Source organism: Filicampus tigris, chromosome 13 (genome assembly GCF_054856515.1).
Source record: "Filicampus tigris isolate MCC_2025a chromosome 13, RoL_Ftig_1.0, whole genome shotgun sequence".
Classification (NCBI taxonomy): Eukaryota; Metazoa; Chordata; class Actinopteri; order Syngnathiformes; family Syngnathidae; genus Filicampus; species Filicampus tigris.
Genome location: NC_141229.1, coordinates 12,484,345 through 12,511,716, shown reverse-complemented (window position 1 = coordinate 12,511,716; position 27,372 = coordinate 12,484,345). Strand labels below are relative to the sequence as shown.

The 27,372-nt window shown below is 39.9% G+C and overlaps 1 protein-coding gene across 4 annotated transcripts in view; it reads right to left on the bottom strand.

Moving 5' to 3' along the window:
* Positions 1–3,684: 3,684 nt before the first annotated feature.
* grhl1 (grainyhead-like transcription factor 1) overlaps positions 3,685–27,372 on the bottom strand; it is a 29,801-nt gene continuing 6,113 nt past the window's right edge. The window contains exons 1-16 of one of the 4 annotated variants that reach the window (XM_086048619.1): positions 26,226–26,420; positions 22,174–22,363; positions 21,514–21,587; positions 20,227–20,360; positions 19,923–20,155; positions 19,167–19,249; positions 18,122–18,275; positions 17,894–18,005; positions 17,682–17,776; positions 15,014–15,224; positions 14,753–14,880; positions 11,586–11,614; positions 11,265–11,350; positions 5,824–5,909; positions 5,555–5,619; positions 3,685–4,853 (exon numbers count right to left, since the gene is read on the bottom strand). In XM_086048619.1, coding sequence (XP_085904745.1) covers positions 4,739–4,853; positions 5,555–5,619; positions 5,824–5,909; positions 11,265–11,350; positions 11,586–11,614; positions 14,753–14,880; positions 15,014–15,224; positions 17,682–17,776; positions 17,894–18,005; positions 18,122–18,275; positions 19,167–19,249; positions 19,923–20,155; positions 20,227–20,360; positions 21,514–21,587; positions 22,174–22,363; positions 26,226–26,245 — 1,815 coding nt within the window. In that variant the 5' untranslated portion in view covers positions 26,246–26,420 and the 3' untranslated portion in view covers positions 3,685–4,738. Of the gene's footprint in view, positions 4,854–5,554; positions 5,620–5,823; positions 5,910–11,264; positions 11,351–11,585; positions 11,615–14,752; positions 14,881–14,980; positions 15,225–17,681; positions 17,777–17,893; positions 18,006–18,121; positions 18,276–19,166; positions 19,250–19,922; positions 20,156–20,226; positions 20,361–21,513; positions 21,588–22,173; positions 22,364–25,954; positions 26,202–26,225; positions 26,421–27,372 lie in introns of those variants that run through there. The other 3 variants (XM_086048618.1, XM_086048620.1, XM_086048621.1) reach the window with 3 other exon arrangements.

Here is a 27,372-nt window from a genome sequence, read left to right as displayed (position 1 = left end):
GAACGGCGCACAATGAATTGGTTAAGAATCGGAACCGGTAGGCGTAAAAAGCAGGATTACCACAGATGACGTTCAAATATAAAACCAAGCTGTTTTTGAATATTTCATGGTTTGTTCTTCTTTCAAATTTACATCTTGTGGTCGAGAGTAGGATTACATCTAATATAAATGAGAGTTAGACCAAAAGAGTTGTTTAGTGTCGCCCAAAAATATGCAAAATGGCGGAATCTTGAACCTGGAACCTGTGATCGAGGAGTGTTCACTGTCTACATTTAGGACATAAATCGAACAGTTTCACTTTCAAATAGAACCGTCTTTGAATCGTTTCGCACCCCACATATCAAAAAACGTATTCATTGCAGGGCAAATACTGACAAATAAGCATTCACTCTCCCATACACACCTATGGACAAGATTGAGTCTTTATTTTTTGTGACCACTGGAAGTTTTAAATTTGATTGAATGCCCATTACATGTGGGGTACCTCAAGGGTTAGTCCCTGAAACCCCTTGAGTTCAGCCTGTATGCTGCACTTGGATCAAATTCTTCTGAACGCCAATGTCATATCATGGCTATACATATGTACACATATACATCTATCAATATCTCTAAGTGACAACAATTCAATTAAGATGTTGTGTCACTGTCTAAGCAGCAGATGTGGGCGTGTCAGTACATTTTAACAGTCCGTCATAATCAGAGATGGCTTTATGTGTCCCGAAAGGTATTTTGGATGCTTATTTCAAAAATGTCTTCACTTTTTTTTCTAGCACAGCAGGTTTTAGAGATATTTTCAATTTGTTGTTTTGAAGTTTGACCTATAAAAGTTTGCGCAATATGGATTTGACCTTGCGTTGTATAGCTATGATGTTTCAGGAAAAAAATACACCTGTTGCTGAATCCAACCCTTAATTCATAAATATTACAAAATATATCACTACATTAACATATTTTATTATTGTTATGATATCATTACTATCATTATTACTGTATATGAGAGCCTTGACAACAACCTTGACTTTCAGCTTGTCGACCAAGAAAACCTTCCTTCGGTAAGCTCATCAAGTCAAACCGGAGTCAAGCTCATATTACGCGAGAGCCAATAATGTACTTGCTGAAGTGCAGCAGTGGCGGTGATGTCATTGTCGTGAACATGGTGGATGCTTTGTGTAGCTCAGCAGACGTAGCCCAGCCCCCTTTCCTCTCCCACACATGAGCAACAACAACACATTCCACCACACGCCGCCGCTTCCTGATTGGTCAGCGGGAGTCACTGAGGCCAATATGCTGCTAGGAGACACTGATTGCCAGCTTGCTTGCTGGCTTGCTGGCTGGCTGTCTGTTGTCATGGTAACTTGAGGAGCAGGAGGCAGAGTTACCGGGCTCCCTACGGTGGAGCCTCCCCTGGAGACGCACTGAGCATGTGCGCCGCCTAATGATGCTGCTGCTGCTGTGGGCTGCAAGATCTGTGCAATTGCCATCATATTGGTGTTCGATCACAATGCAGCCGCGGTGTGACTGAGTCCATTTCCACTATGCTGCACATCACCGGAGACAATCGCTGCTATTTTCAGTGCACACAAGAAACAAAGGAGAGCGTGTGTTATGTCATAACAAGTGTGTACACAGCGAGTTCATCGGCTCCCAGCAGGACATTTTCAGTTTTCTACCTCTAAGAGCGTTTCTGTGAAAGTGACTCACCCACAGACAATAGGGTCCTTCCGGGAGTGTCACAGTCAGTATAACGCCGTCTGAGATTATTGTTACAAGAAATGTTTGAGCGCTAATTTGAATGATATCAATAATAAAATATTACTGGGTTTGCAAGCAGAACTGACTATAGTGTAACCTGTATTAGGCACAATTTGCCGTTTTTTTCTTCTTCGATTAATTTAAACATGCATGATTGATTGGTGCAATAAAACATTTAGTATAAAAATCTAACAAATGATTAATTTTTACTATTAATATTTTGAACTGTGTTTGCATTTACTATCATATTTTTATTACTTATAGGTGAAAAAGATACTATATGTGTTGCATTCAAGGTATGATTCGAGCAGCTTAAATGCAAATGTATACAGTAAAAAGTGAGTAGATGTTTAGTAAGTGGTTACAAATGTAAAAGTACTGAAATTGAATCTGAATGGAAAAAGCATACGTTGAAAATGAAAACAACCCAAGTGAGGTTAATCAATACATGGCAAGTGTGTATAATTGCACTCTAAGCAGGCACTGTCTGTAGTAATAATAAATGAATAATAAATAAATATACACAGAAATCATGGTATAAAAATACAACAACAACGCAATGGAAAAAAATATATGGCCCGTAGCTGCGAGTGTAGAAATCAGAGCAAAATGACAGGATTCTTCATTTACCTCTTGAAGTCCCCACAGACACAAAGCACAGACAAATACATAAAAACATAGAGTACATTTTTTAAAGCACTAATCCTCCTTGGGGTCACGAGCGAGAGGCATAGTGGGAAAAAAACCCCACAATACCCCACACACGAACCGACCTTTGAACTCAGGAGCTCTATTCTTGACTCGTCGGCAGACATGCTTACAACAAGACCAACGTGCTTCCGTACATTAAGAATTTTTTGAGTTTTTGAGTTGTCTAAGGACAAAAAAAAATTCCTCAGCTGCTCCCGGATTTCCCCCTATTTTTTCTTCTGAATATATCAAAAGCAAAGAGTTGGCTGGCTTTCGAGCACAGAAACAGAAAATGTGAGGTGAAATGAGGACAAGTGAGGAAAGTTGGCACAGTGTCTGGAGAGAGGGGGAGGAAGAGCGGCATGCGGAGCGAGGGAACGCGACAGAATCAAAGACTGAGAGCAGATGGCTTTATCCTAAAGGGATGAAAATAATGTGGAGGGGGGGGGGCAGTATGGTAATTTTGGGCACGTGTGCTTGGTTAAATATCTACATGAGACATCCTCCGCACTTGACTGTCACCACCGTCATCTTGTATCACGCTGCCTACATGTACTCTGGGCACACACACACATGAGGCACACCCATGACAATTGTGATCAACACTGGCATGTTCATCACACCAGCGCACACCTTAAGTGAACTAGTTACCACAACAAAAAAAAACATTTATGGGTTTAATTTTGACAAAGTGATGTGATCTGACCTGAGACTGACAAATTTTCGTCTTTTTCCGGTGTCTATTGTATATAGTGTTTTGTGTTAAATTATTGATTTCACTTGTTGCATTATGGCCATTTTGTTGTTGTATGTAAAGTGCTTTGTTACAGCTGTAGCTGTTATTGTATTGTATTGTATAAATACGTTTACATGAAATGGGCTGACAAATGCGATTAAAATGTAATGTGATTCCACAAATTCTCACATGCTCTTGGGCACGTATTTGCATATATGTTACATATTTATCAGCATTTTAATCCTTGAGTCCTTTCATTGGCATTTCACAGTGACTTCTCATTTGTAGTTCAACCAATGTAACGCACGGCTTAGGAGAGCTTTTAAAAAGAATATTATTTAAAGGGCCAGCACAGAAAATGGCATCCATGTGGTGTCAGCACCCGTGCATGCTTCCTGAATCCGGCATCCCCGCAGTGTTGAGCCTGAGCCCATGCAGACATCTGCTCCTGCACATTTGAACACACACACACTGTACGCATCCGTCATATGACTTGAAGACAGGAAGACAGCAGCACAAGCGAGCTTTTATTGAGCGCTATTGTGCATTCAAAAAATAAAAAATAAAAAGTAGAGCCGCCATCAAAATGAAAAACCTCTTTTCCCTTGACACGCAATGCAATAACAAATCCATATAAAAACATTATATTAGGCGTAACAGCCATTTGAATACAGTACACAAAGCAAAAAAAAAAACCCACAACCGTTCTCTTATTAATAAATATATACACAAGTAAGTACTGCGATACAAAGAGGATCAGATGATGTAAGCATGTTTTTGAAAGGTTATGTACATTATTTTCATGCTGTTGTCTTGGTTTTGTTTTTTCTGAATCCAAATATCATATTGCACTTCCAGAACAGTATGGCAACTTTACTATACCAATTAATTAAGATTTCAGAATCATTCTCAAGGGATGATGCAGTTTAGCCTTCTATTTAACAATACTAGAGGCTATTATATCGACTGGTCAGAATTTTAAGCCATTTGACTCTCAAACAACAAGTGTCTTACTCTTAAAAAATGCACATACAGTACAGTAGGTCAATCCTAATTGTACAAAGGTGATTTTTACGTGCTAAATACTGCCATGTTTTTTTTTAAATTATTATCTTAATACGTTGAATATTCAGGGTTTTTCTTTCGCCCTCTCCAACCGTGTGCTCATTTTACGAGCTATACAGTAACTATTCATCATAACCGGTTGTAATCATCAGTGCTATGGCTTGATTAAGATGAGCTGTTTCTCCTCACAATATGTCAGGATAATGAGGAACACTGCTGCTTTTTGCAATAGGAGTGAGGTATAGCAGCGCCACAGAAGCTTTGGACAAAACACACACAGGGGACAAGGGGGGAAAAAAAAAAAAAAAAACTTCTGACATTCCTCAGAATCAATCGACAATGAGGCACATTAAGAGCTATATGGCTTGTTAAATACCACTTCTTTTTTGTTTTGCCTTGTAATATGATACAAGTCCATCATCAATGCACTGTGTAAACCCTTCATCCTCCTCCTTCTCTTCCTCCTCCTGCTGCTGCTGCTGCTGCTGCGTCCAATCAGATTTCCGTGAGGGTGAGCTTGTACATGCCGCCCATCTCCTCCATGGAGATCTGGAAGGTGTCTTCATTGGAGTAGTGCTTGATGATGTTGTCATCCATGTGCACCAGAATCCTGAAAAACAGGGCCAGGGTTTTTAGTAGTCGTCAGATCAAACTTGACATCTCGCCAAATAAATGGACAAAAGGATGGATATTTTAGGCATTGTTTTCCAAATAAAATGACCACGATGTATATAGGGATATAGTAGCGCGGTTCATACAGATTGAAGCTCTGCAGGCAGAAGCGGTCACTTGGAATGAATTTGAATTCATGAACATACACATGGTGGTGGCAACAAAATTGACCGGTATGCAAGTGTTATCAATCCGCCGGGGATTTTGCACTTCCGATCAACTTGTGTACAGAGTAAGAACATTTCTATGCATTTAATGGTGAATGAGGCCCACTGAATCTATGAGGGGGAATTGCATCGAAATTCAAGTTTGACATTTTATGTTGTTACAAGCGCACAAAATGGGATCTGAATAAAAGTGCGAGTCTTGTTCCGCGCACTAAAAATATTTCAATGAATCCTTATTTGACAGCGTCAATCAAAAGCAAGCCTTTTAAAATTTGTAAAGGTTTGGATACACAATAGGCCCTAGCTCTACCATTGACTGTATGACAGTTGAACAAGCTCTCTGCTTCAGCTGCAGTCAGAAAGTGAAACCTCCCACAGGAGGAGGACATGCCTGATATGTGACGTGAGAGACAAGAAATGAAAAACAAAAAGTACCTGTCGGTCAGGTTTGCCCATAGTGACTCATACGTACCCTTTCTTGCACTTCTTATAGACTTTTCCAACCTTGTCCAATGGCAAGTCGTACTTCTCTGAAATCTGAAAACACAAAACGGTGTCATATTTCCTTAAACGCTTCCCACTATGGACCCGAGTGGACCAGGTGGGCGTCCCGTCATAGCTCATTTAGCTGCTATGTCGTCCCAAACATGCAGACGGAGATGTCTCCATCTGCCACTGATTAAACACAAAGGTCCCTGAGTTCATCTGGCCAGGTTTTTTCCACTTTAAAATAATACTTACGGCATCCACCAGGCCTTTCAGTGTGGGATTTTTCAACATGACAGCATCGAACACCTCCTCCGTCTCCTTGCGTACGTACAACAGGACTGTGATGGGCACACACAAAAAGGTCCACCAGTTATAGGCAGCTCACCCGTCAAGCAATGCCTCAATTTAAAGTGCTTCATGAGGACATTCCGAATGTGTGTTTATTATGCCTTTTTACACTTGTAAAGTGACATATTAGACCCCAAACGAAGCGAAGGTTTGGGGGAAAAGAAAAATCAAGAGTGAGGGGAAAAAAAACCCCACAGTACTAGTAACAAGGTCAAAAATATAATATGTAACAAACCACAATGACCCACGCCTAATATAACAATCCTGAATGAGAGCTTCAAGATCTGTAAATATAGACTATTAAAGAGTCATAACCATAATAGATTAGGACAAAGGTTATGTGCACACAAAAGTCAAAAGTACAGCAAAAAAATAAAACAACAACAATATTATTTAATCAATCAAGTCATCCATTTATATTAAAGCTAGGACTTTTAGGTTCTGTAATAACTTGTATCAAAATGACAATTAAGCAAAAGCAAGGTCAAAACTAAATTTCCATCAAACCACATACTACTCATACCTCATATGAAAATGCTAATGGATGCTTTCTAGATCTGTCAATATCAGAGCTGGGCAGTCCGTCCCTGGGCCGGACGGGTCGGACCCTCCGAATGCCCATTTTTGGGGCACGGGGTGGGGGCTGACAAATTTTTAAAAAAGGGCTGGACTAAGCATGGCCGGAAATTGATTTTAGTCCGGCCCACTAATTGGCCCTCATGCGTGTGATGTGCTCGCGAGGCGGCCAAATTTCATCAATCACAGAGGTTTTTTTTTTTTTTTTTTTTGGGGGGTCGGGGGGCGGAACGGGGCTGCGGCCGACAATGTTTATGAATATGACCGCAGGGTCGCGGCCGGAAGGGGACTCCAGGTCAAGGATGGAGGGTCGCGGCCGGACCGGCAAAAAAGGGTCAAGTGCCAAGCTATGGTCGATATAAATTTATATGGTGCCGTAATAGGACATAAACTGTTTTTTTGGCGCAAAAAGTTCTAATCTCTTCATTCATCTAAATTGTGAAAAGCACATTGGCCTCTACCGATTATTAAAGCCCTTAAAGTGTCATTATTTGTGTCAACATGCTATATTTGACAAAACAATGTTTTATAAGGTTAAAAAAAAAAATGTAACAAACCACATGGCCTCATAGCTGATATCAAACCCTTTAACAAGTTCAGCCCTATATGATGATGTAATCGACCAAAAACCTCTGAGGGAGTTTAGTGATAAAGGCTAAGCGGTATAAGAAATTGGCTGGATGGATGGATGTCAAAAATCTCCACTGCACAGTAGAAATGGCTAAATCACCTTAATTCACATCTCATATTAAAACCCTTGAGGGCTTTCCATATCTGTAATGCCATGTCAACATGTCGCTTTTGGCAACATTATGACGCAAGAAACAACAACCGTACATCTGACACAGACATCTCAAGTGACATGGCCATGCAAAATACCTTCGCTTCTTTTTTTTTTTTTAACTGACTCCAGGCTGCAGAGGCATTATTCCAACTTAAAAAAAAAAAAAAAAAAAAAAAAAAAAAAAAAAAAAAAGGTGGGGCCCAGACACAGCACACGCACACACTGTAATCTTCATACATGACTGCAAACATACAAAGACACATAATAGCAGACTCTCATTCCTCCCTAAATTTGGTTTATTGCATTTATTTGATCAGAAACGTCATGTAAACACTGCACGTCGTCCATCAGCAGGTTCTTTTTAAAGATGCATTTAGGGTGCGCTTGCATGAGTCATTTCTGGTGGTGGTGTTTGGAGGTAGTAATGTAATTCAATGAGCATTTGTTTGTTTTCTCTCATGATCGGTCTTGAGTCGCCATGTAAAAATGTGCTTGGCGTCATTTTATGAGGCAGCGCTGCAAATGATTGACAGCTCTGTTCGACAACAACATCATTGCTTGGAGCTGGCGGACCGGTTGAACCGTCCACGCGGGAGTTTTTGTTTTCTTTAAATAACCTTCAATTCCTTTTAATCTGTGAATGATTAAAAGACATTTGAGGCCATGTTTCTCCAAAAGGAGCTTTATTGTAAATCCTAATAAAGTAGACTTTAGTTGCATCTATTGGATTTTGGGTGGAAATGTTTAGCGGCCTGATTAGCTGAGGAAAAAGTTAAAAACAAATTATGTGGGGTAAACAAAGTGTCTTGTGACCCTTTCATGTTTTTTTCTCTGAACCTCATGATGGGAATCAGCGATGTAAATGCTCTTGTTCCTACTGAAACGTTCCCATTACACAGCAATTGTTATCTTACATTCACCCCGACAAAAATGTTAAGCTATTTTCTCGCACTTCCTCACGCTTTTTTTTTTTTTTTTTCCCAGTTAAGTATCACCTTACAAAATACGCAGCTCCCATTGCGATAGCATAATGAACAGAATTAAAATACAGCAGCGTAGTAGGTTTTATTCCTAAAAAATATATTACGCAGGCCACCGGCACAAAAATTGTACCCGAATAAATGTTTAAAATCAAACCGTTCTTAAAGATAATACGCAAATGCAAAAAGTAATGAAATTAAATAATTACAATACAGTGTTTGGACTAGTAGTCACCAACTCCGGACATCGAGGGCACCTGTCCTGCAGGTTTTCAATCTCTCCATGCTGTAACACACCTGATTCAAATGATCAGCTCATCAGCAAGCTCTTGAGAAGCCTGATAACGACCCTGATCATTTTAACAGGTGTGTTACAGCAGGGAGAGATTGAAAACCTGCAGGACAGGTGCCCTCGAGGACCGGGGTTGGTGACTCCTGGTTTAGATGACATACATAAAGAAAATTATTGCACGTAGTAAAGTAAAAAAAATAGACTTGACTTAACCACTGTACTGAAAACAATACTGACTTTCAAAATAAGTAACACAGCGTGTATTAACGCCAGCTAATTTCGCAGAACTTCCTGTCAATGTTTTTCTCTGAACAGCCAAACAAGAAGAAAAAAAACAAACATGATGAAGTCTCGGTAGATATGCTGATGCTGATATCACGTGTGATGTCACCCGTGACTGCTGCATATTATATGGGAAGAGGTGTTTCAAAAAATCCAATATAAAAGCACAACAATAAGATAGAGTAATATTTTAAATAATTGAATAATAATGAATAAATGATGCATTCAAGTGTAAAAGCTGACTAATGCAATTTACACCAAAATAAGGCCACACCTACCAAGCTAGGCATCATTTGATGTATATACCCCGCATAACGAAAACAACACCTATGTAAAACTCAATGAAAAAAAAAAAGTTTCCCCCCCCCCCCCCCAGATCATTTCAATTAATTGCAGTTAAGGTTAAGGGTTAGTTCAAGAGACTGTAATTCTAGGACACCCACCTGTTATTAATTTGTATTCACAAAGTGTAATTTTATAGTTATGGGTGGTTCTCAGAAATTATGGTCCAGGAGTGTGACATGAGAGCCCAAAAATGGACTTGTTGAAAACCAAGTTAAAATGATATATGTGTTAACTCAAACATTCCTCCAGCGTCCTCTGAATAAAAAAAAGATAATTCATTCAGCTCTCTATTCGCAAGAGATTGTTAAGTAAAAAATATTTTTCAATGCATTATTTTTGCACTTTGAACAGCTTCCCTTTCTTCTTCCAAAAATATTAAGTTCATAAACTGGCAAAAATGACCAACACGTAGAAAATTACCTCCGAATTGTGATCATGTGGACATTAGAACCTACTAGCCATTCGCTTCGCAAAATATGAAATTCCTGCAGCTGAACTGTGCGCCTTTCAAATCCTGAAGATTCCCGCACAAGAATACACTGAGGAAATAGTGCAATCAACTAGTATGAAAAAATATAATCAATCTATTTTATTGTACGTGTTTTACCAATAAAACTGGACACCATGCTCAATATGTAGTTTAGTCCGAGTTCAAAAAAATGTTAACATCTCATCTTATATAACCCATTGCATTTTGGTTGAACTTAAATTGTTCCACTGGAAGTATACAGTACCTTACCAAAATAAATTCTCGGAGGAACCTCATGGGCACAGAAGTTAACACACGTAACAAAAGTTTTTCTGCCGACATATTGTCACATTATGAACAGCATGGGACTTGATTCAACAAAATTCTGTTGCAATGACATTTTGCCAGTAATTGGTGACACCTGTTTTTGAAACTAATGTATTTTAAAAGGAAAATCAACCCAAACATATTTTTTTCGAGAATATGTTCCCAGCAGGCCCATTAGTTGAAACAAGAGTTAATATTAAGCAGCAAAATCCACCCCTTTTAGCCATCTCAGCGAGCGGCCATTTTGTCATTTCTGTCGACTGAAAATGACATCACAACTGCTCAAGGCTCAGATAATGACCAATCAAGGCTCACCTGTTTTCTGAAGCTGAGCCATGATTGGTCGTTAGCTGAGCACTGAGCAGTCGCAATGTCATTTTCAGTCAACAGAAGGGACAAAATGGCCGCCCACAGAGATGGCTAAAAAACGAGTGGATTACCTCTTATTCCACAAACGCAATATTTATCAGAATGCCTTGTTTCAACTAGTGGGCTTGCATAGAACATATTCTTGAAAAAAATATGTTTGGGTTGACTTCCCCTATAAGGGTCTAAAGGGCTGTTAATTACATGGGTGTTGGCATGTCATGAAGAGGAAGTGGTCATGACGGCTATTTATCACCACTCAAAATACAATTACATACAAACAATTGCAAAGATCTCAGTCAAATTGTTTATTTTATCTCTGCATTATGTTTGCAATATTGTAGGCAGTGACATCTAATGATTGATTGTAAAGGGGAAAAAATATTGACTCTCAAAGTGGGTCGGCATTTGAACATTCCGCTGGACCATACTTTCTGAGAGCCACCCTTATGTGAGAATTTTGGACATATCTGGCTTTGGAGAAAATTATTTTCTTGGATATGTATTGTTTGGCGAAACTTATCTTATTCTTATTAGGAATCCATTTTCAGAAACACAACTAAATTAACGCAACAATATTACAGGACTCTTAACGTAAATGCTCGGTTGGCGATTAAAGAACACATTGGACCGCATTTGGCCCTCAAGCCATACTAGCTCTGATCTAGGGTAAAGGGCACAAGTTTGTTTGCGTGTGTCTGTGTGCAAATGGTATTTTGTTGGAAGCCAACGAGTGAAGGCCTCCGTGTGTGTGCGTGTGGTTGAAATTGATAGGAGGCTACCAGAGCAAGCTGACAAGCACGTGTACTAGCGTTCACACGTCCCCCCCCCCCCCCCCCCCCCCCAGCAAGACCCTCCCTTGTCCCTCATAGTACTACACCGCACACACATTATATTACAGAATACATACACACACATTCATACCTTTCTTGGGTTCTTCTGCCCTGGCCATCTTATTGGGCGGTGACCCGAACTCATCATCGCTAAAGGGCAACCTCTTCATGCCAGAGCTGCGTGGGACAAACGGGCACATAAATCAGCACTTACGAGGTCTTAACAGCCAGTTAACAGGCAGTAAAAGACACTGGAGAAAAAAACACGTGGGTATGCAATGCCTTCAAGACTTTCCTAAAAAAAACAACATTTTTCCCTTAGCGTCTTTTTACTGAGAAGGTGTCGAAAGGTCGCCACGGTGGCAAAAGTGAAACCAAATGTGAACAGAGCGAGTGTGAAATCGGGGCTCACCTGTCTTCTCCATCTTCCGCCGCAAAAGGCTGCAAGACACACAGACAGACGGACATTAACACCACAAGGCTGAACAGGAGGTACCAGAAATGGCCCGTTGCTGACATTGAGGTTTCAGAGCGACCGGCGCAACGTTGGGAAAGCGCTACATGTCAGGGCTGGTCGGTTCAGAGAAGGCCGACAAATTCACGGGGTTGACCCAGTTACAGGGGTGATACGGGTCTAAATGTCGACCGAGATCCTGGAAATGGAGGGAAACCACAACCGGGAACGGAGGGCCCAACAAATGTTTCATATAAATAAATAAAAAATGCTTGTGAAGGGTTGCTTTCCTTCCACCGTATTGATTGCAGGTGTTGCTGTTATTAGACTGCTATTCTGGGAAAAACGAACCCAGTAAGCTTGAGAGTTTATCAGAAAGTGATAGCCAGGTTCAAAGTTAGCGGCAGCACCAAAAATAACCAAAGTAAATGTTTGCCGTGGGGGGGAGAGGGGCTGTTTTTTGGCACCAACACGCAGATTATTGTTTAACCAGTAGGATGCACTCAAAGTTTACACACATTTGTCAATGGTGGGTAAGGTGGGCATTTTCGCTGTTACCAATCGGACACGTTTGAATGTGCTCCTGCAAGAAAAAAAAATTCGAAGGCACGAGCCATCATCAAGTCAATTTTTGGGCTTTGACTTGTAAGGGTGTGCATCGTTCAAATAAAATATGATTCGATACGTATGTATGTCGATGCATTTGATACAATTCAAGTATGGTACATTTTGAAGAGGACCGATTCCATTCAGTGGGATTACAGTTCCATTGATGATAAATAAGCATATGGCTCAGTTTTAGAGGATGTGTTGAGTTTCTTGTTGGAAGCACATAATCATTTTACAATATGAATGAACTTGTCCGTACTGTACATGTTGCATTTCCTTCAAAGACATTGTTCAAAGACTAGAGAAGCAAAGTATTTGTAGCTTTTGTCATGTTTATTAACAGATAACATGTAAAAGCTCCCCAAAGCTCAAACTATTCAAGTTAATTAAATTCCAGGAAAAAAATCATCAGCAAAATAAAAACGCTTTATAATAGAACAATACTTAATTAATCAAATTCAAATAGACATCGCAATTCAGTACAATGCAATTTTCAAATCGCAAGGGCTGCAATTTGGAAAGGGGAAAACTCATAATTTTATTATCCATGCATTTTTTTATTCATGAATTCATTCACTTTTGAAATATCACGTGATGTTTTTGGCATATTCTTTTTTGAATCACCCTGTGCAGATTCCAATGCAATTATAATAGCCGGCAGTTATACGCGAATTTTCGCTACTTGTGGGCTAGCCCTGTCCAATGCATATATTGTACATATAAATGTATTGTATATGAATAATAATATAAGTATCTGAAGAACAATGAAAAACAAAGCAGTTTCAATCGGGAAATAAAACCTCAGAGGAACTGTTATAAAAATCAATAAAACATTTAAACCCACAGATACTCACATTATACAATTATAAATATTTGTTTGATGGTTCATATATTTCATCATATATTTTATATGGCCCTGAAGGGATTTAGAAAACCTCGGCCTCATTCCTTCATTAAAATATAAATATTTAGGATGCACGCACTTTAACTTTGCCATCAACATATGTTCCTTTTTAATCTAATTTACAGAGACAATCTTTGAAATGATTAATCCCCGTCTCATATTATGACATACAAGGGTTTGTTCACTATCACCACCTATATCAATTATAAATGCACATACACACTTGCATGCGGAGTGACGTGGTCAACCTGGTCAGAGTCCACAGTGAACACGTCTCATCTGACAGGCCAGTGGCTGCTTTATGCCAACACTAATAACAATCAGAACTTAAGCGTGCGTGATGTGTGCTCTTAACATATATTTAAGTTCCACCATGGCTAGAACTTTGCAAATAAAACAAGCCAGAAGCGGACTGGGGTGGCACAAAACAACACATTTGCCACTAATCATTCCTCATTTCCCAGAAGGCCATAATTGGGGAACATTCTGCTTCTCCAAATGTGTTGGCAGTCATTAACGCTCCCTGGCATCCCCGCCCCCCCCCCCCTAAAAAAAGTGGGGCCCAACCGATGCCAATTTCCAATATTAGGCAAAATAGAATTCTGATAACCGATGATTCAGACAATTAATTAAATAATACAATGAAGAAAATAACTTATTTTTTGGTCCTTTAATACTCACAACAATAACGGTATCAATTACAGACAGTGTTCTGTCTGTAAATGATTTTACTTTTTTTTTTTAATTTTACCCTTTTACAGTACTTTGGCCTTTGGTATTTATTCAACTTCACAACAGCGAGAGAAGAAAAACAGCCGATATATTGGGTTAGGGGAATGTTTGAATGTCAATATCTTTTACTTTTGTTGTAATGCAGGAGTTATGATGGTGAAACCAAATAAACGTTCAATCGTCTCAGCCTATTATCACAAAAATGGATGGATTACTAGTTTTGAAATCAGAAATCAAGCATAATAGTATGTTCAATTATTGTTTAAGTTACCGTAAAAAGGGTAACAAAAAACCTTTTTTTGCTTTTGCAGGCCACATAAAACGATGTGGCGGGCCGGATATGGCCCCTGGGCCTTGGGTTTGACACCTGTAATGTGTTAGTGTAAAACAAGCAAACAATGCATAAATAATTAATAATATTTGGTCAATTTTTGCACTTTTTAAACGAGCCAATATTGGCCCATTACTGTATGTCTATTGGCCGATTAATCGGTCGGGGCTTATCACTAAGAACCCCAACATCTCAACCGCAGTTGACTGAGTTACTCCATTTACATCTTTTTTACGTCGTGTTGTCATCTGTGTAGTTTGAAAAAAGTAACAAGGCTATTTTGATCAGGTGATGAGTAGACAGTGCGGATAGCTGCGGAAAAGTCAAAAGTTGTCAAACAAATTTATACTCAAGTATAGATGTGTGAAAACTCCACTTACACAAAAATATTTGTATTTTGCTACTTCCTACAACTGGCATCTGCAACTAAACAACCTGTGTTCCTGCCAGGAAATTGAGCAGGTCACCATGACCCATGAGTGGGTGGATGCGCGGCTCTCTGTGAGGCATGAACGTGCGTGTGCGCGTGTGTTTTGTGCGACAACTCACATGCCGCTGGAAGGTAGAGAAGTGAATGTCAGGTATGAAGAGCACCGGCTGGGTCTCGAGATCATTCATCATCTTGAAGATGGTCACGTCGTTGCGTTTCTGCAGGATGGGTACTTTGACATCCACGACTGTAAAAACGGTCATAAAATGAGGAGCGGATTAAAGTCTTTTTACAGCACCAACATGCCACACGGTTGCCTCGTAAAATTCCGAGGCGTCGCCACTCACAGGACAGGCCCGGGTTGAGGTCGGCCACCTTGCCTTTCCTGCGCGACTGCTTCCTCTCCTCGTCTCGGATCTTCCTCTCTGCCCCCTTGTCGCAGAAGACCTTGATCTGGCAGAAGGCCCGGTGGATTGGCTTGTTGCTGCGGTTGTTGTAGCTGTATGTGTCGATCTGCAGGTTGAGCGGGAGGCCCTTCACGCCTTTCTGAGAGGAGAAGTCCGTGCTCAGGCAGTTGACCGAGATGAAGATCTGAGGAAGGCATTTTGAAGGGATCATGCGTTGATCCAAGACACAATGCTACATTCGAGACCCTCCGCCCATTGATTTTTTTTTTTTTTTTTTTTTTTTTAAGGCAACCTGTTATCCTCTGAAAAAATCCCCTTTTTACTCTTTTTTCCTCAAGCCAAAGCCATGTCTAATACAAAAATATTGCTATGGGGTCATCTTAGGACAAGCTTCATTTTGTCAAGTCTGCCTTGTCTGGTAAAAAAGACCCAAATAAATAGAATAAATTACATATAAGATTATATAACTGCTGCTTTTTATAGATATGCTCATGGCAGCAGCAGCATGACTGAATGAAGGCAGCAAGCTTCTTATCTAATGTTTGGTGATCTGTGCCTCCCTCTAGTGGGCGAATGTAGTCAACATAGCCTCGCACTTATTTAACACCAAAGGATAAATTTAAAAAATGCTGCATAAGAAAAAAACATGCAAATAGATGATTGAAACAAACACTTGTCATCTTTTTGCATTAAAAAAAAAAGAAAAGAAAATGTATGTACATTAGGTAAATAGAACTACAGTACAAAAAGTAGGTTGAGTTACATTGCAGTTTATGATTAGGCAAAAACAGCATAACCGTTTTTGGTAGTTCATGGACCAAGGGAGAATCTGTTTGATTCTGGTTCCTGGGGCAAAAATGGATTTAATTGCCTTCAAATATGTTTATAGTACAGAGGACAAGGACAAGAGGAGGCCTGCTCTGTATTTTGTACCACTATCAGTTTGAAAAGATAACCATTGTGCTCTCCTCTTAAGAAATAACAAAAACTAAACACACCTGAGTCAAATGATAAAAAATACTGGAGATTGTTTATTTGTTTTCTTGATTTATTATACTTATTAGAATCTCTCAATCAGAATTTTAACTTTCACTATTTTCTTTTGTGTATTTTATCCACACGTTCTTTGATACACTTTTCCCCTGTCACTAAATGATTTTTACGATACATTATTAGTTTTATATTTTAGGTTATTGTTTAAATCCTCATTTAATTGTTTACATTATTTTCCTGGTTTAACCCCACCCCCATCATGCATGAATGTACCACATTTTCTTTTTTCTTTGCCTTTTCTTTCCTCACTTCCTGCCCTGTCTCATGTTGTCTTTGTTGTTGTTGTCATTTTGACTTATTTTCTTTCGTCCATTTTCACTATTTTTGTTCACATCATTGTGACAAAATTTACAATGACAAAATTCTAGCATTATGAAGGTGCACAATTTAATTCATACTAGGACTGTTCAACCTCGGACGGAGGTCAGCTTTCTACTTAGTGAGACGACCACTTTTAACATACAATCACTGTGATTATCCTAAGAGATTATTTGGGCACTACTTGTAATTGTTGAAAATCATTTAAACAATCAGGTGTTTAATTGAAAACTACCGTACTTCATTGTTTCGCATCTATTTCGGACATAGCCAAATGCCAGGTTAACATTCTGCCAGATAAAAATGGATAGAGGTGTCATCCCTCATGCAAAAATGCTGCAGGGCAAACTATTTCAAGTAAACATCATCTTCCTCAAACAAACTGATGACAAAAACCACAAATGCACACACAAGGATGAACATCCTATGGGCACCAGCCTGGAGTCATGAGACTGTTAGAGTCACATCCTGGTCTATGTGTGCGCGCGTGTGAACCGCCAGGCTCTTTGGAGGCCCAATTATATCGTTCATCTTGCCACTCAAAAGTGACAGCGAAACAACACGTCAGGGCCACGGGAGGGCGAGCAAACGAGAAAGAGTCTTCACCTTCATCGTCTCCATTGAAAAAGGAGCCTCCGCCTCAGCCCACCCGCTGAGTTTCCTCATTCCTTTGCAGCCGTATATAAATGTTTGGTAAAAGGGATCATGTTTGTCCCGCATTTTCTTTGTTTTAGGCATTTTTTGTTTTCTTCCATGCAAGCTTGTCACACTTTTTTTTTTCCCGCCAATGGAGATTTCCATTTTTATGTTTAATTTTAGGTCGTCCTTGTTTTCTTTTGTCTATTTTTCTCTTTCTGGGTTTCCCCCTTATCGCCCATTATTAGGGTTGTATTAAAAAAAAGGTTACACCTTCTTCCTTATTTAACTGTTTAAAATATTTTCAACACATTTTACTTTCATTTTCGATTTTTGTTCATTCTACATACTGAGTGTCCTACAATTCACCAATGTCATTATACATCAGTATAATACTTTCTTCTTGCTCTAGTTCTATGGCTACTGCTGTAGCATAATTGAACAATATTTATTTATTCATCATGTTTGTTATCTGCCACAGACCACCAGGACACACTGTCATTGTTTTTTTCCCTTTTCACTTTTTTGGTTTGCTCCTATTTTGGTGTGCCAGTCTATTTTCTGTCTACTCTATGAACTGGAGTATAACGTTATTTAGAGTGCATGCGCATGTATATTTATATAGTTATCTTACTTTGGCCTCTTCGTTTGTGTCCCAGGTGAAGGAGATGGCGTTGTAGGAAATCTCCTCGATGTTGCCAATGGTGTTGAAGCTCTCCTTGTAGTCAGCTGTGATGGCAGAAACATTTTTGGAAAGTTTGATCTAGCTCTTGCATGGGATCTCATTAGATGTGCAGGAAATCTAAAGTTATCTATTGAGCGATTGATTAACAAATAGAAATGTACCAATGTCGAGACACCTCTGCTTGGCAGTGTGTTGCCTCGAGTGCCAGTACTTCCAGTGTTTCAGCTGGTCTTCTCTGCACTTCTCCTCTCCGAATACGACCATCACCACACTCTGTGATAGCACAAGCAGTCTTCAGTATATCCTCAAGTACCGCCTCTATCGGCTTCGTGGGTCCTTTTGCGATGATGAAAGTAGTACAAATCGGGCTGGAGCTCGTCACTTCTCACCCTGACTTTGGTGATTGGTTGCTGCAGGCCTTTGTTGTCAATCTCGCGCAGGGTGATGGGGTAAAATTGGCCCTTGTTCAGATACGTCATAGTCCCGTCGCCTGTCTTCTGACGCAGAGACTTGGATGCTTCAAGGGTGTACTCGAAATTATTCCTATGATAGAGACGTAACAAGGGAAATGTGATTCATGTAGCGATTTTCTGTAGCAGTGAGCAATACGTGGGTCCCCTCTAACAGTATGACTAAGAATCACTGTCGAAGCACAGTTCAATTATATTATATATTTTTTTTTTAACTTATCTTTTACTGTAGTTCAGTTACATTTAACTTTGAAGTTACATACATTTGCATTTATTTTTTAAAGACTGTTTTCAAGAAAAAGACAAAAAAAAAAATCACAGAACAATTTTATGAATTTTTACGTGCAATACATTTTAGTTGAATTATTATTTAAAAAAACAGTGCTAATGTTCAAACTGTGCGTGATGTTACTCTTGTTTACAATAATATTAAATATACTTTTTAGGGATAAAACCTAAGTTTATTTTGATGAACAGCCCTACTGCGCTTCTGTATTTTAACGTTGGTCATAATGGTGGTACTTTTAGAACTCTTAGGAGTTATTTGGTGGAAAAAGTCAGACAACCGCTGGCCTACATTAAGAGTTTAAACCCTAAATATAACACAAAACTATAATCCCAAAAAGATGTAATATCATTTCAAACTAATCTAACAACATTACCATTAAAAATAAATGGCTTGCAAATATTGATTTTGAAAGAAATGCACCAGGGTGAGCCTGAACATGCACATGCAGTGAGGACTCGCCGTAACTTCCACTAACAACCCAGGCTAAACTTGGTTCAATTGTGACATCGTAGTTTCGCAGGCGAGATGTCTCACTTTGATACTACTTCCTACTACGCAAATGGCAACGCTATTACTTGCCGTTAATGATGTGTGCAAGCGTGCGGGTGTAATTAACACTTGTGCCGTGTTCCAAATGAGGGGCAGGGTTCTGTCTCCGGCAGCCGCGTGACTTACCCCGGCACCGTGTCAAACTGAGTGTAGTCCTCAGGCGTCATGGAGCCCATACGTAATTGCAGTTCACTCGGGAACGAAAACACCTGTAAAAAGACAAAAAAAGTGAAACTCATCATACTGATTCATAAACACCCATAGGAAGAAAATACTCCAGAAAGCCAATTCTGACTTGTTTTCTTCTTTAAAAAAATGTTTTTTCTCTCTTAGTAATATTCTAATTTTGTTAGATGGTGAATTCAGGGTTTTTTTTGTCATGTTATAATATTCAAAAATTATTTTTTTTAAATGACATCAGCCGCCAACATCACACCAGTTGTTAGCACATCTGCCTCCCAGTTGTGCTCATTGTGTCTTCCTCTTGTCGTCACAGTTTTTGCTAATTACTTTCCCAATCAATCATCTTTCAACCTCATCCTTTGAAGCGTTATTTTTTTTTTTCCCACTGGCGCTAACCTCCCTCTACATAGTTTAGTTGGATTACTCTTTTCTTTTCTGTGACAAACATCCCTCTAGGCTAAAAAGAGGAGGTTAGAGTAAGGGCCTTTGGCTATTGTTGAGGAAACAGCACAGCACGTTGTGTTGCTGAGACAATGGCATAATAAAACACTGGCTGCTATTTTGCCGCGTTCAAATTAAACCAAAGGAGGCCGAGCCCACGGTCGGCTCCATGGTATCGGGTGAAAATGCTATTGTTTGATGAGCCAGATCTGAGAATGAAGAAGAAGAGGGGGAGGGCAATAAGGGGATTCCACTCACCTCCTGGGAACCGTCCTTGAAACTCTCCGAGAAGGTGGAGTCCGGGGGCGTGCGGGACTGCGTGCTGGGGCTGAACTGCACCGAATTGTGGGCCAGCTGCGGGCGGTCGAAGACGCCCACGTGGCTCTCGGTTTCGGCGCAGCTGCTGGGCACGGTCAAACTATGAATGGGCACTTCGGTCTTGACGTGCGGGTAGTTCTGCAGGGCGGCGATGGACACTGTGACGGTCGTGTCTGAAGGAAGGACGACAGTGAGACGACGAGAGCGGAAGAAGAGGGTGTTTTAAAGGTGCTCCGACACCTACCCGGTGATGGGAACTGACTCCTCTTGTCCTGGGCCAGCTGGAGAATGTTGAAGGGCCCCTTGAGGACTTGGATCCTGTTCTCCATGCTGGTCTCTGGAAGCGCAGTGATGCCATGTGCTGCCTGAAGTTGGTGTCTGTAGAAACAAAATACGTTAGATACAGGGAGGGCAAAAAGAAGGTATACACTTTTGAACTTTTTGACATTTTCAAAAAAGAGAAGCTCTTGAGTGCCAGCCAATTTAGAGCATTCTGACTGATCTTTCATGGCTCACAGAATATTGTGTTTTATGGCTGTTTAAACACAGATATTACGAAATAAATGATTGGACTCTCTAGCATCACAAAAATAAGTTTGTTTCTACTTTATTCCATTATGTAGCAATCAGCACTAAAACACGGATTGGTTTCACCCAAATCACCTATTTTGGACCAAAAAAATGTTTTGGGGTGAAAATATATATTTTATACACAACAATGACTTTGATGCTAATATTTTTTCCATAAGAGACACCTATGAAATACCAAAAACAACAATGAAAATGTGCTTTTGATGGTAAAATAATGTATTTACACGGAATCGCCAGTGTAACAATTTGACATTTGACAAACTTTACAGACTATTTGCACACTATTTAGTAGTAGTAGTAGTATTTAGTAGTGTGTGTGTGTGTGCATTTATGTGTTTAAATAACCACTATCATATTTTCTCTTTTTTGTGGCACTCTTTGCAGTAGATTTAACGTGACAAACACTTTGATCAAATACAAGCTGCTTGTAACGGTTGCATTTCCGGGAGTCCGCCATATTTTACTAGCTTACACATTGTTGTGACACATCGTAAGCTTATGCAAAAAAGATCTAATGCTATGATCTGCTGGCCATAGTTATTGTTTTATACTTAATAATCAAACCAGAGTTGGCTATGACTTTTCTCTACCCATTCCCATGAAAAAAAAAACATAGTTGATGGCAATTGACGTCAATGGTGATCCTCATTAGGATTCCTTTTTACGTCAATGGCACTCAAAGAGTTCAACTATATTATTGAAAGAAGAAAGAAAGTATGGAAGGAAACAAGATGGGTATGGAAGGAATAAAGGAAGGAAAGCTAGAAACTTGAATCTTGTTCTGTTTTGAAACTTTTACCTAAAGCATTTCCCAAATAATTACAGAATTCAGAATCCTTTGTTAAGCCGTTTGAATGGGTTAGAAGACGCCACACACAAAACAGAGAGAATGCAACAGTCCCTCCACGGTAGCCCAGTGCCGTTATACGTCAGGTCTTACCTTTTGTTGGGATCCACATCAGAGACCAACGCATCTGGCTTTCCCTGGGTTATTGTTCTTTTTTCCCGGGGCACCTGTATGGGAGGGTAAACACAGCCGCTGAGCGTCTGACCACATCACATCCCGACAGGCTGCCATCTTAAGTTACATGCGCCGTGGTACGCGCTCTGCCTCACAGATGTTGCGCCACACACGCCACTTATGATGAACCTGCAAAGGGCCGATTACTTCATCCCCCTCCCCTCTGTCTGTTCACTTTTCATTGAACACACGACCACTGTGATTGTGTCACCTGAGCTGCGGCACGACAAGTTGCAGACCTGAACTGTTACTAATGTCCTCCTTTGGCAACCCAATTTCATAATCATTATTTAGATAATCATGGCTTCAATGTTAGTTTTTTTCACAGGAAATAAGATTAAAAAAATTAAAATAAAGATCAGCCAATTTATGCTCATTTTAAAATAGCTAATATAGTCTGATTAAATTGGCCAGCCAATTTATTATGGGTTGTTGTCTGTAGAATTTAGAGGGGAAATAAATTAATTTAATATATTTTGCAATAAGGTTATCATTTGTAAAAATTAAGGCTGCGAATACTATCCTGATGCACAATTAATTTTTTTATGGAAAGTTCTGCGAATGGCCCATTGAGCATACCTTATAGTAGTCGTAGAGCAGACCCAGAGCGGCGGCGCTGTCCTCGTCCCCGTTGATGCTCATCATGGCCTTGGTGGCTGCCGTCAGGGGGTTCTCCAGGAATGACTTCCAGGCTTCATCCTCCGTGGTGAAGGGGCGACGCTGGCCGCCATAGTTGGGGTCATTCTGCAGGACCAGGACGGCACGCTTGCTGAAAAGCAAAGATGACAACACTTAGTCAGAACAGATGGATCTGCCCGGCATCGGCTAGCAACAACGAGAGTAGTGTTTTATTGAACTTTTAATGAACCAAGGCACATATTTCACATCAGAAAAATCTCACAGCACACCACCAAACAAAAATGTCACAGAATGTATGGTTATCAATTTTTCTTTTCTCTCTTATTTATATGCAGAATATGTGTATATTTTAATTAGTGAGTTCAGTATATAGAGCACACACAGTGGATATTAAATGTCTACACATCCCTGCTCAAATTCTGTGGTATAAAAAAATGAGACCATGATTTTGAAAAATGTTCGAAAAAATGTCCACCGCTACGTGACTAATAACCTGTATAACTCAAGCGAAAAAAATGAAATGAGAAGTAAAAATGTGGTTGTATAAGTGTGCACACCCTCTTAAAACTACATAAGTGGCTCTGTTCATAATTAACCAATCGCATTCGATTTAGAGTGATGTCCAATTCTTGTTAATGTAACTGTTGTGGCATATTTTCTCCATTTGATGACAACTGCCATAACTGTGTTCCATGGTATATTTAATGCCCTGAAAATAATTTTGTACCGTTCCCTTTGAAAAATGGCATTTTTCTAACGATGTGGAAACTTTCTGTGAACCATGCAATGTCAGGAAAAGCCTACTGGAGCATCTGAACTTTATGTGGGGTTAAGCAGAGACACTGTAAAGGATGAGAGCTGTGTGCTGACTGTCTTTTGAATGTGATTGGTTAATTAAACACAGCCACATTCACAGTTGTAACAGGGTGTGTACACCTATGCATCATTATCTCAGTTATTTTTACATCCAATTCTAAAACATTACAATTTTTTCACCATTGGTATGAGCATGACTTAATGGTTATTGATCTATATGCGTGCCCTGTGATTGGCTGGCGACCAGTCCAGGGAGTGCACTGCCACTGGCCCAAAGTCACCTGGGACAGGCTCCAGTTACTTGCGACCCCAATGAGGACAAACACTATAGAAATTGGATGGATGGGATGGGAGTGGATTGTTGTATTGAGCAGAATAATGCTGCGACAGTGCGGACATGGCTCAACTTCCCCCATGAATGTCTATAGACAGCAAATGAGTTGAGACTGAATATTTAATGAATTATTGAGCCTATCCTCCTCCACTTTCTTGAGGATTAAGCATGTACTGAAAATAAAACATCGTGTCAATCACAACTTTGTCTCAAAACAGCCACACTTGGAAGAGAAAGCGTTCTTTATCTGCAGGACCAGTTGTTCAGGCTCTTCTGTGATTGTGCAACAAATCTCAGTTGTGGAACAGCCGATGCACCTTGAGAAAAGATGCTCTACAGGCTTGTCCAGTGTGACAACTGGGGCGCCGCCGCCTCATTGGCCCACACGCCTACCGCAGGTGACGCATCCGACCTGGCCACATTCTTGCGTTCTAACAACTTTTGTTTTTAGAAGATGAAGACATACTGGAAAATGACAACTACTGTACGTTTCGATGAGCCCCAGCGTCTTTGACCTGCTCCGCCCCTCTGCTGCTTTGTAAACACAACTGCTGAATATTCGGATAGCGTGCGAGCCCCTGTGGCTTGTTGTGTCATCACTGTGAGCCTCTAAGCCCTAAACTTCTCCAAATCGAGAGGAAAATAAAACACCTATCAACATGTAGGAAAATATTGGACTTTTCACTATTGGCTCAGGCATGTTTGCACAGCATATATTTACTTATGTTAACGGTAATGACGAGGCCGTGGTGACATTATTAGTAGAGTTCTCGTTAAGTTTAACATTAGCAGCAGGGGTGGAGAACTTGCTGCCCCCAAGAGCATTTGATCAGGCCTGCCCAAAAAAAATTAAAAGCGATTATGAGAACTGTTGTTAAAAAAAAAAAAAAAAAAAAAAAAAAAAATCAAAAAACATCCATCTGTCCATTTCCTTTGAGCTAAAGCCTATCCCAGCTGACTGATGAATTTGGTGTGTAAAAAAACTTGAAAACCCTGACTTCAACCCCATCTTATTAACCAAACGCCACCTTTTCATACTAACTTGAAAAACTGAAGTTTTCCCCCTTTTTTTTCTCCATTTTGCTGTTCTGTAAAATAGCAGTGACACAGAATGAAGGGACAAAGGCAGCCATTCATCTATTTTCTATTGCGCTTGGCCTCATTCGGGTTAAAGGTGAGATGGAAACTGATTTTGAGCAAGAGGCTGGCCATCAGTCAATCGCAGGGTCAATACAGACATTCACACTCACATTCACATGCAAAACTTTTACCAAAATGGCAATTGTCTTCACTTTTGATAACACTGATATACAGCAAGCAGTTTTATTACCAAACCTGTTTTTTAAATAAACTGAACCAAACCAAACTTTTCCTTCCTAGCTATCAATCAATTTTTCAAAGTACGATGAGGCCATCACGCATTTGTAAGATTTCATAGTCCGAACAACCCCCTGTGGGGAAAGCATAACTAAGATGTGACAAGTGGCAGAAATGAGTTTGATACCCCTGATTTAGAGTCTTCAGTGCACCTAAAATGCAATTTGGGGAATTTGGGAACAAGCAGGCATGCCTGCAGATAACCAGCGAATGATTCTAAGCCAAGATCTCTCGACTGAGAGACCAACATGCTAACCACTAGTCCAATGTACTGCCCAGTCCAAAAACATTTAGCCCCCAAAACAGTCATAATCCAAAATAATGTTTATGATTGTTGTATCAATCAAAAACGGCCCCTGACAGGATAAAGGTCCCTCAACCCCCTGCTGTGAACAATCTTGAACAACACCGCAAACAAACGATCGTGTGGCTCAGTTTCTATGCATAGTATCTACAACAAATGCGCCCTTTTCCCTCTCAATTGTTCATGCAAAGTGATCATTAGTAATCCTAGATCTAATTGTGCCTTTCATTAAACAGCAACCTGATAAGAAGCATTATTTAGGGGCAATAAAACTCTTGGGAAAATGTCATTCACAAGCAAAACAATTAGTGTGGATGTGTCACTATAGTGGTTTCCAATCAATTAAATAATTAGATGACTACAAAGTTTGGGAAAACTCATCTCCAACGATCCCCGTGCTTGCTTACATTGTTGTAGTAGAGCCAACGCCTAGCAGGTGTACAATTTCATTCCTAAAAGTTTCCTTGTCATTGCCCTCATGAGGAAAAAAAATATTAAAATGATGAACTAAGCATCTTTGTCATTAAGTTTAAAACACTGCTACTTTATTTTTGCATGTAGCAGTAAGAAGCTGATGACTTTTTACACATGAGATATGAGGACACTTGACATCACCCCCGCTGCAGTTTATTCCTGAACAAACATCATTAGGACTAAACACATAATGGAGCCCAACTGTTTAGCGCTCTGGGCAAAATCAAACAACCCAAAATGAACAAAACAGCCATCATCCTCACGGGACAATCCTCTTTTTTTTCTTTATTCTTATGATTCTATCTAACTGACGCCTGTGCTCTGACGACAGGTGCTGATCCACCTGTACAGGCTCCAACATGACAGGTGAATCACTTTCAACACATGACAGGAGATGTCTGCATCAAAAAACTTACCATTAGCAACAATATAAAATTGAAATAATCCTGAAATGACATTTCTACAGCCGTGGTGCGTTCAGGGGAAATTTTATAAAATAATAAGAAAAAAAACGTCAAAAGGAGAAGCAGCTGGTCAGAGGGAAACCAAAATGGACGTTTAAACTCCAACGCGGGACGAAGGGGAAAAAGAGGTGAAAAGTCCACAAAAGTCGTAATTAAGTGTGGCTATTTAGTGTGAGTCGGTTTGTTGTGAGGGCTTGAGAGTGGCGAGGCCAGGACAACTTACTTGTCATGCTCCTGTGACATCTCGGTCGGTCGAACTGGACTTTCTAGTTGGTACTGAAAATCCGATCCGTCTTCTTTTAAGCGTGGAAAAACGGCGCCGCGAACGTTTGGATGAGGGCAGCGGCAACAAACAAGGTGTCCCCGGCGGAGCAGAACGGGTTTTGTCGGCTCGACTCGCTTTTTTGGGGGGGCATTACTTAGAAATCGAGGCCGGTTTTACCTGTGAAGGCGACACGGATTGGATTACAGGTGTCCGGGGGGCGGGGCCGCGCTGTCAATTACACTTTCCAAGGCCCCAATTGGCTGAGCAGGCTGCCTACTTGATTCATAACAGTGAACCAGCAGTAATAATATCAACTGAGATTTAACCATGTTTTTGTTTAATGTTATAGTCATCTTTAAAGTTATTTATTAAGTATGAATAAACATCATTACAGAAGCAAAATGTTATTTGAAAAAAAAAATATGGTCTTACATCCACTTTTAATAGTTGTTTCATAAGTGTACTACTACATTAGCCAAGAGTTGGCACAAATGAAGCATGTTATAATAATTACTTATACCAATTCAATATTAAAAACAACAACAATAGGGTGACGTCCAAGAGACTGCCAGGAAACTATACATTTATTCAATTTATTTTATAACAGTCCTGTAATTGATTTTATTGCGAAATTCAAACATTACCTATGAGAAACTACAATCCAATCAAATGGTAATTTATAATGTTGCTTTACAATTCCATTCATTCATCTGTTTTCTGTATAGCTTTTCCTGTCACGGCCTTACCCAGCTGAGTGATATGTACACAAACCTGGTCGCCAGTCAATTTATACATATTGTATTGTTTATGACTTTTTCCAGTGCATTTTCTAAGAAATTTGAATTTTCATCAGCCTTCAACTTGCACCATTTTCAATCACTCCAAAATAGAGCATACTCAATAAATTACATCATCATCCTTTTAGTGTTAAATAGCTGGACACTGGGATGGTATCATTAATTACAGGTACCTTGCAGTGCAAAGTGGGGTACATGAATGTGTAAATTGTACATCCAGGGGAAGTGGTCTAATTTCTGCACCCCGATTTTGCAGTGTAGATTAGCATCAACCTGCAGGTAAAGCAGCATGCAAATCAGCCAAGACT